At 35.8% G+C, this 10,217-nt stretch overlaps 1 protein-coding gene across 1 annotated transcript; it reads right to left on the minus strand.

Moving 5' to 3' along the window:
• Positions 1-8,393: 8,393 nt before the first annotated feature.
• Positions 8,394-9,172, minus strand: LOC115518662 (double homeobox protein A-like). Its single transcript, XM_030322234.1, is given in 3 exon segments — positions 8,394-8,533; positions 8,536-8,618; positions 8,868-9,172. Coding segments are annotated over 3 exon segments (528 nt in total).
• Positions 9,173-10,217: the final 1,045 nt, after the last annotated feature.

Genomic DNA, 10,217 nt, shown 5'->3' on the forward strand with positions numbered 1-10,217 from the left:
CCCTCCTCAATGCCCATCACCCATTTTCCCCACTCTCTTCTTCCCCTTCCATCCACCCTCAGTTTGTTCTCTGTTTTTAAGAGTCTCTTATGGTTTGCCTCCCTTCCTCTCTGTTTGAAACTATTTTTTCCCCTTCCCTTCCCCCGTGGTCTTCTGTTAAGTTTCTCAAATTCCACATATGAGTGAAAACATATGATATCTGTCTTTCAAAGACTGACTTATTTCACTTAGCATAATACCTTCCAGTTCCATTCATGTTGCTGCAAATGGCATGATTTCATTCTTTCTCATTGCCAAGCAGTATTACATTGTATATATAAACCATATCTTCATTATCTATTCATCAGTTGATGGACATATGGGCTCTTTCCATAATTTGGCTATTGTTGAAACTGCTGCTATAAATGTTGGGGTACATGTGCCCCTATGTATCAGCACTCCTATATCCTTTGGATAAATCCCTCGTAGTGCTGTTGCTAGGTTTTAGGGTAGTTCTGCTTTTAATTTTTTGAGGAACCTCCACACTGTTTTCCAGAGCAGCAGCACCAGTTTGCATTCCCACCAACAGTGCAAGAGGGTTCCCATTTCTCCACGTGTTCACCAACATCTGTTGTTTCCTGACTTGTTAATTTTAGCCACTCTGATCAGTGTGAGATGATTTTTCTCTACAACCTTTTATGACTCATAGTAGCATAGTCATTTTTAAGACGACACAAGTACAAAATTTCTTTATCCAATTTAAAATGTGCCTGTTTCATGTATTTTTTAATGTCCATTTTAGGGGCCCCTGTGTGGCTCAGTCAGTTAAGCGTCTGAGTCTTGATCTTGGTTGGCTCAGGTCATGATCTCACTGCAGAATGGAGCCCTGTGTCGGGCTCCATGTTGACAGTGCAGGGCCTGCTTGGGATTCTCGCTCTCCCCCTCTCTCTGCCCCTCCCCTACTCATTCATGCTCTCTCTGAAAATAAATAAATAAACTTTTTAAAAATTTTCCATTTTAACAGATATTTCTGCACCAATAGTGGAGATAAAGAACAAAGACAATTATATCGGGTTAACACACATTTTTCCCAAAATGATAAAATAGGTAAAATTTTTATTTCAGAAAACAATAACATTGCTCATTAAGATGTATTTGAGTGAGGACATGTGTATGTAACACTTTTAAGAAGAAATAAAGGCATCGTAACAGGTTAAGACCACAAATTTGGTATTACAGGGCAATGACATCAAATCATAAATATGTGGCAAAAATATAGTTGAAGTACTAGACGTTTTACATTGTGCTTATGTTCATATTTCACTGATAATACCACTGAAGACCTTATACACTTGGCCAGTGTCATAAGTTTGCACAGAGAGGAGTGGGAACACTTAAGCATCCAAGCCAAGGTGAAATAATGTGAACTTTTCCACTTTTAGTCTTTATTCTATTTGCACTACCTTTTCCTGACCTATACAATTTCTCTGGATCTTAGTGACTGTGCAAAGGAATTGATTTTACCAGGACTCCTAATACCAGCATTCCTCTATTCACTGGAGTCAGTGTTTTATTTCACCTTTTTGGGTGAGAATGGGAGACTAGAAAAGACATAGACTGGAGAGAACAGATGGAATTGTTTTGCATTTGTTTGTTTTTCCTGAAACTCCTTAGAATGATCTATGTCTCCTTACATTTGCCAAATTCTCTGTCCCCTTTCTTTCTCTCTCTGTCTGTCACACACACACACACACACACACACACACACACACACACACACTTCATTGCAGATACCTTGCTATTTAAAATGATGACAAAAATGGGGCGCCTGGGTGGCTCTGTTTGTTTGACATCTGACTTCTGCTCAGGTCATGATCTCGCAGTTCCTGAGCTCAAGCCCTGTGTCAGGCTCTGTGCTGACAGCTCAGAGCCTGGAGCCTCCTTCAGATTTTGTTCCTCCCTCTCTCTCTTCCCTCCACCTCTCCCTCTCTCTCTCTCGCTCTCTCAAAAATAAATAAAAATATTTTTAAAAAATTTTAAATGAGGACAAAAAGGTGAGAAATTTCTTGACACTACGGTCTGTTAGAATTCTTTTGTCTTGTAGACTTAAAGCTATTTGTGGCAAGCTCTAAGTATAGTGTATAGCTGACTATATATGCTAAGTTAATGTTAATGAGGGGAATAACAATCGGAAGACAGCTAGTGGAATCTGTAACTACATATCTCGGCTGGCAGAGCAGATCTAGCAAGGTGACTTTTCACACACTTGAATCGACCTGCCTCATCTGTTGTTAAAGAATAGCTATCTATCTGCTAATGTCTAAATGAGAAGCTGAGTCTGCAAGTCAAAGCACTACATCTATATTGACTTTTTGATGTTTGTGAGTAGCTGTGTTTATTTGCCTACATTGTATTAGTACCACATGCAGATACACCAGAAAGGTTTCAGTTTTGCTCATGTAGATCATAGCTAAAACATAGATATATAGATAGCCCATAAACATGCTTAAAGTGATGAAAATAATGGCGTAAGAGTCACAGATCTGGAAAATCAGGGAAGTCAAAACTCAACGAAGTATATAAGTCAAAGACATGAAAAAAATGACTGCTATAACAGAAAATGTTTTTTAGAAAGCTGTAAAATACAGATGTTGTTAAATGATGAGATAACTAAAGTGAATTTCAGAAACTTGCATGTAGATATTAATGCAAAAAGTAAACATATAATAGTTAGATGTCTTTGTGTCTAGTTAAATGCTTATTGATTAAAGATATTTCAGATCACTGGCTGCAAATCAAATGTGATGAACATAATCAGTAATGGCTACGAGGATTGAGAAGATAGGATCTCATCTGCTTACATGGGCAGAAACTTGGTCATAAATTGAATTAGTTTCTTCTATTGTGGAAACATTTTATTTTTGTTAGAGTTAATTTGATCCTAATACTTGCACTTAAAATCCAACCAAGTTATTTGCATTAAGTAGTTGAGAATCATACAATAACTGTAAAGACAGCTAAAAAACAAAAACATTGCACAGGCAGGCAGAAGACGACAAGGACAGAGGTTAGGAGAGATTAGGTGTATGGTGTCTATAGAAGTGATACAGAGAAATCTTTAGCTTCTCAACTTGCGAAATTAAGAAATGAAATGGAACTCAAACTCTTGAATAATGTATTGCTTTTCACAAAGATACTAGAGGAATGACTTCTTTTCTCTAAATTACCCTATTTAATCTAAAAATTACCTCATCTTCCTCTAATATCCCTCTCACCATTCCACTCAAGAAGTCACTGGATGTTTAGAATCAAAATAAGAGCTATTGTCTTGATCTTGGATGATATATTCAGAGTAGCAACTTGAAGTATAAAGTATGCTGGTGTCTCTGTCCTATCATCAACTTATTATTTTTGTGTACATTAAAAAAAAACCCTTTCCAGTATTAATAATTGACTCACCATAGTATGAGAGTTACTGAAGATTATTGTAATATTCTCTGTAGTAAATAACATTATACTGGGTGCACCTATATATTAACATGCTTACAATATAGATTTTATAATAATATGCTTTTATATTTGACTTCTCCACTAGTTCATGAGTTTCCTGAGGATCTTATCACTTCTTCCTAATCTAGCTCATCATGTCAAACACAATAATACTCAATAAATATTTGTTGAAGGAATGAAAGTGATTAATGAAATTCACACTTAAATTTACTATAGATTCATAAACAAACAAACAAACAAACAAAAACACTGTCAGTCTCGGTTGAGTGTCTGACTCTTGATTTTGGATCCCTATCTCAGCCTCCCCACTGAGCGAGGAGTGTGCTTAAGATTCTCTCCCTCTGCCCCTTCCCTGCTCATGTGTGCTCTCTCTCTCTAAAACAAAAACAAAAACACTGCCCATTTGTCTGTGCTTTTCATTCAATTTAAGAACAAGAAATCAAAGATAAGTCTTATAATGCCTTTTGTCAGCTATTTCATTTATATCAGCTTTTTAAAAATGCTTATTTTTTTTCTTAAGCACAATACTCTACATTTTTATGCAATTTGGAAATTTGTTATTCAACTATGAAGACTTTTGAGTGTATTGTTATTGAAAAGGCTATGAAATATTTACTGCATATATAAATAAGAAAGTTGAATCCTCTTATGCTTACACTGATTACATGCAAAATCGCCAAACTAACAACAACAACAAAAACCTTAAACATAGAAATTTAGATGTAAGGTTCCATGTAATGATTATAGAATATTTATTAGAAATGAGAAAGTAATATTAGATAATATCACAGTTGCCCATATTTTTATTTTACTGCTACTTAATGCCATGATTTGTGATGCTTGTCTCTCATTACTATAGCAGTGAGATTTTATTATAATAATACTTTAAGAAAAGGTTTCAAAACCTTTTTAAAAATGAATGATCTGTTAGATTTTTTCAAAAAGATTCTGATTCTTTGCTTGTAACTCACTAGGCTGATCCTGAATGCCTTACATATGCAGACCTAAAAATACGCAAAATTGTTAAACTCTAGCAAATAAAACTTCCAATTTTTAATGGGCTCTAAAGCAGTCTTATATTTATGTAGATTAGGAAAAGCTTGAAAAATATAATTTTGAAGTATTCTCATTCAGAAGCTAATACCTATCTGAATTTTTGAAAAAAAAACACAGTATTTTACTTAATACAATAATGACCTTTTTCTAGTAATTTGCAATATGTATTATTCCTTTAGGGGAATATCATCATGCATCCTGGTAAGATGAGCTTTCCTATGTAAATGCTACCCTTTTAAGGTCAAAAGCTATACTTGGTTAATGACAGCAAATGAAAAATGGTCAGGTGTTCAATATAAACAACAATGAAAATCCAGAGCTCTGTGATAATCCTCTAATATTTTAAAGCAGTTATAGCTATTTTAATAAACATATATATGTATATCTATTTATAAAAATATATAGATATGTATACACAAATACACTAGTTTCTTCAGCATAGCATACAATTATGCTATTATTTTTTCTATTTTTCTTTTTTTAAGAGAAAGAGAGAGACAGAGTGTGAGTGGGTGGGGGGGCAGAGAGAGAGGGAGACACAGAATCTGAAGCAGGCTCCAGGCTTCGAGCTGTCAACATAGAGCCTGACACGGGGCTTGAACTCACAAGCTGTGAGATCATGAATGACCTGAGCCGAAGTTGGATGCTTAACTGACTTAGCCACCCAGGCACTCCTATGCTATTATTTTAAATATCAATATGAACCTTAATCTATACTAACAAAGTTAGTACCCTTCTAAATATTATTAGTATTATACATTCAATATTTTCCTTCAAGTATTAGGTATGTATTTGTTTTACTATCACAGTCTAAGGATCACATTGGACCACACATCTATACAACATAAATATTCTCTGTAAAATCACCCTTCTAGGTCCACAATTAGAAAGTGATCCTTGAGTCTATGGCCATGCCACCCTGAATGCGCCCGATCTCGTCTGAACTCGGAAGCTAAGCAGGGTCGGGCCTGGTTAGTACTTGGATGGGAGAAAGTGATCCTTGAAAGAAAAAGAGATTGATTCTTTTTTTTTTTTCAACAAGGTAAGGGTTTATTTCAGAGGCAGCCAGATGAGGAGACAAGGAGGTAAGAGGGCAAGGCTCAAATCCACCTCCCAGAAAGGAGAGAGAACAAGTTTTTAATAATCAGATGGGCTGGGGTTACATACATATTGATGAAAAGGTGGGGTCTATTATGAGCAAAGATGGAGCATGGGTACTAAGCAAACATATACATGATATTCATCTATGTTCATTTTGTGGTAAAGACTTAGCACCAGAATGAAGCAAAACCCTGCACCTAATGTAAGGTGTTATCTTAGGGTAAGGGGAAGCAGCTATAGGTATGCTCCAGGAGCTGGCATAAACTGGATGGGGTCTGGGGTTCATTTTCTTTTTCTTTCTTTCTTCTTCTTTTTTTTTTTTTTTCATTTTCTTGAGTAAGGAATGCAGGGCCTTCTTTTTTCATGGGCTGGGACCCTATCAGTTGACCTTGAGTTCAGGCTTCTGCAGAGACAGCTAGTGGATTTATTAGTGGGATCTGAAAAGGCTCAATAGCTGATTGGAAACAGTTCTCTAAAAAACATGATTAAAATTTTCTCCTAGTTTTAACCTCATTAACCCATGGGGCATGGTTTCAGTTTTGCGGTTATTGAAACATAGTTTTACATTGTACTTTCTAACCTACTAATGCCATCAAATAAATGGGTGCCACTATTTGAGGAGCACATTTATAAAATTGAAAAGATGGATACCAATGTAATGTTGAATGAAATCGGTCACAAAATGCTTTCTAGATCTGCAGTGTTCAATAAGGTAACCACTAGCCACATGTGACTATATACATTTAAATTAAAATAAATTAAATTAAAAATACAATTCCTCTGTCATACTAGCCACATTTCTACTACTTAGTAGTCAACTGTAGCTTGTGGCTGTTATATTGGACAACACCAATATAAAATATTTCCATCAGCACCGAAATTTCTTTTGGAGAGTACTGACCTAGAATATGAACTTATTTTAAATTAACGTATAGGGGCACCTGGGTGGCTCAGTCAGTTGGGTGTCCGACTTAAGCTCAGGTCATGATCTCACAGTTTGTGGGTTTGAGCCCCATGTCGGGCTGTGTGCTGTCACTGCAGAACCTGGAGCCTGCTTCGGATTCTGTGTCTCATTCTCTCTCTGCCCCTCCTCCAATTATGCTCTGTCTCTCTCTGTCTTTCCAGAATAAAGAAATGTAAAAAAAATTTTTTTAATTAAAGTATATATATCAGATATCTTCATGTGTATGTATGTGTATCCATAAATTAAAGGGTTCCATCTATTATATAAGATTTTTACTTTTAATTTTTATGAAATTCAGCTATTAACTGGATATGAAATTTTAGAATATTTGAAATTACTACACTCCTTATAGAAATCTGTATTTGGTCACAGTGTTTACTTTTTAAAATAAAATACCTGCCTCATAATGTCTGTTAAAAATCCTTTATCATATGGTCCAGCAATTCACTTCTGGATATATAACCCAAAGAATCGAAAACAGAGATTTTAAATATGTATTGGTAAACCCATGTTTATCGTATAATTTTTCACAAGAGCCCAAAGATGGAAGCAACCTAAGTGTCCATCCATGGATCAATGGTTAAACCAAATGTGGTATATGCATATAATGGAATATTATTCAGCCATAAAAAAGAATGAAATCTTGCCATTTGTAATGACATGATGGATGTAGAAAGTATAGTGCTAAGTAAAATAAATCAAGGGATGCCTGGCTGGCTCAGTCAGTAGAGCATGCAGCTCTTGATCTCAGAGTCGTGAGTTCAAGCCCCATGGTGGGGGTAGAGACTACTAAAAAAAATAAGTTAAAAAAATCACATGTTAAAATAAATCTGTCAGAGAAAGACAAATACCATATAATTTCACTTGTATGTGGAATTTAAGAAACAAAACAAGTGAACAAAGGAATAAAGAGACAAACCAAAAACCAGACTCTTAACTATAAGGAACAAACTGATGGTTACCAGAGGGGAGGCTGTTGGGGGTTGGGTGAAATAGGTGATGGGGATTAACAGCACACTTATCATGATAAGCACTGAATAATATACAGAATTGTTGAATCACTGTATTGTACACCTGAAACTAACATAACACTGTTTATTAACTATACTGGAATGACAATAAAAAAATAAATACATCATTGGCCATTAGCAACTGATTCAACCTTCAGCCCCTCCCTCCTTCCTGAAGGTCCAGGAGGAAGGACTGAAAGTGCCAATCATCTAATTTCTCTCATCATAGGAAACTCCAAAGTTTAGAAGCTCTGTGCTTGAAAACTGGGATGAAGACCAAGTCAATGTTTCTTATTAAAAAGCACAGTTGGGGTGCCTGACTGGCTCAGTGAAGCATGCAACTCTTGGTCTTGGGGTTGTGAGTTCAAGGCCCACATAGGGTATAGAGATTACTTAAAAATAAAATCTTTTCTTTTTTAAATGACAATTACTATGATGACTGAAAATGATATTGTTTAATTTCATTGTCCTTGAGATCTGCTGAAATCTCGGTCCAGGATCAGTCCATCGGGCTGTCTGTCACCGTGTTCCTGTCTCTGCCTTCTGAAGTCCTGTTTAGTGTCTCCAGTAGGCTCATCTCTGGAAAATCTGAAGATGTGTTCAGAAAAACATGTTTCCAAGATGAGCGAGAGAGATTTAGAGTCCAGGCCGAAGATATCAAATACATTGCATGTCACAGTCTGTCCGTCTTGCTCTGGCTCTGGAGAAATAAGACAACCAATAATAATATTGGTGCCATTTTCTGTAGCTTCTATGCCTTGAACTCTCTCATCTCAGAGATACTGTTCCTGGTCTTGTCTCTGTTCTAAGTCTTCATCATCAGGTTCTCTTTTTCTCTGGACATGGAATCTGGATCTCTGATTTTGAAAACAAATTTGGACTCTTGATTCAGGAATGCCAATTTCCTTAGCAGTTGCTCTCTGGAATCAATGCCAGGATATGGGTTGTTCATAAATGCCTCAATGAGGTTGTGTAATTGTGTGGAAGTATAGCTGGTACTGTTGCAGAGTATATGGCCAGAGTTGGAGTCACAAAAGATGAGTCTGCAAACAAAATGCAGTTAAGTGAAGGTCCTCATACTCGAGTCAGAATGAAGCCCCAACTCCAGAATGAAGCTTCTTTTTATGAGGACAGTTGCTAAAGTCTACATGCATAAAGCCAGCTAAGCAAGTATGTTAATCAATGTAATGGTTTAACTTTTCAAGGTTGAATTCCGAGTTAATTGGTTTCTATAGCAGGTACAGCACCATCTGTCTTCTCTACTTTGAATGTCCTTTTCAGGATGATCTTGGTCTTGGCTTAATTCTAACTCCTTATCGGGTTCTGATTTTTTCTGGCCCTGATACCTAGCTCTTCAATTCCGAAACCAAATCTGGATTTTAGACTCTTCAGTGTTGACTTCTAAAGCAAGTTTTTGTTTGATAGCATAACCTGGGTAAAGATTTTGGTCAAATGCTTTGATGAGGATTTTCAATTGATCTTCTGTGAATTTGGTGTGGCTGTGTCTATGATTCATTGCTATGGTCTTGTTTGGAGAGTTATCTTGAGCCATGTTGGAAGAGAGTTCTGGTTCTTTTAAATAATTTTCTCTTTGGTCATGGACTTATTGTCATACACATTAGATGGGGGCAAAGTATATCTCTCTAAAGAGAAAGTAGAAGAAAAAAGAAAGACAAAGAGACAGAAAGAGAGGAAGGAAGGGAAGGAAGGAAGGAAGGAAGGAAGGAAGGAAGGAAGGAAGGAAGGAAGGAAGGAAGAAGGGAGGGAGGGAGGAAGGGTATGGGAGGCTTAAGTCATGAACATTTGGGGGTTTTAGTGATAAAGAGCTTTTGATTTGTGTCCAATGACAAAACAAAATTCTCCATTAGATCTGCTTCTGAAATCAGGAAGTTAAATGGTGGCCAAAAGTCATGTAAGTGGAGAATAAGCTTTGAGCAAGGGGAGAAAATAAACAAACAAATAATTTTCTCTGTTTACAATCAAGAAAATTTTTTATCCATTGTTCATAATCTTTCTCTTCTATTATTATTACTTTAACAAGATAATGCAGTCTGAAAAAGAAACTAAATGAAACCATATTATATATTATTATTATTATTATTATTATTATTATTATTATTTTGGGAAAAAATATGTTTTCTAGTTCCAAAAATTTTGAGTAAAAAAGCACTGAAGTAGAGTGAAAAATAGAACTTGTTCAGAGCAAATTAAAGAACAGCAGTTACCTATAAAGCTGTCAAATGGCACTGTTAATTATAGTAATTTTTCTATAATTTAATGTAATCTTGACCCCTGTCACATGTTAATACAGCGTGAAGAATAGTGGGTTAAAAAACATGCTTATTAATGAATTGGAGATATAACGTGACATTGTTTTTTCTTTTGAAATATCTCAATATTAGAATTAGCAGAGCCTAGACAATTTCAATATATAATTATGTCTGTATCTTGCTAGTTAGCGCTGTGATTAAGAGACATTTAATTTTTATCATGTCATAGATGGCAGGTTGATTTTTGAGTCAGGTATAACAAGGATAACTCCGGACATGAACTCTGTAACATGAATTGTAATTTGTCAGCTAGGAGGCTTCTGCTGG

Source organism: Lynx canadensis, chromosome B4 (genome assembly GCF_007474595.2).
Source record: "Lynx canadensis isolate LIC74 chromosome B4, mLynCan4.pri.v2, whole genome shotgun sequence".
Classification (NCBI taxonomy): domain Eukaryota; kingdom Metazoa; phylum Chordata; class Mammalia; order Carnivora; family Felidae; genus Lynx; species Lynx canadensis.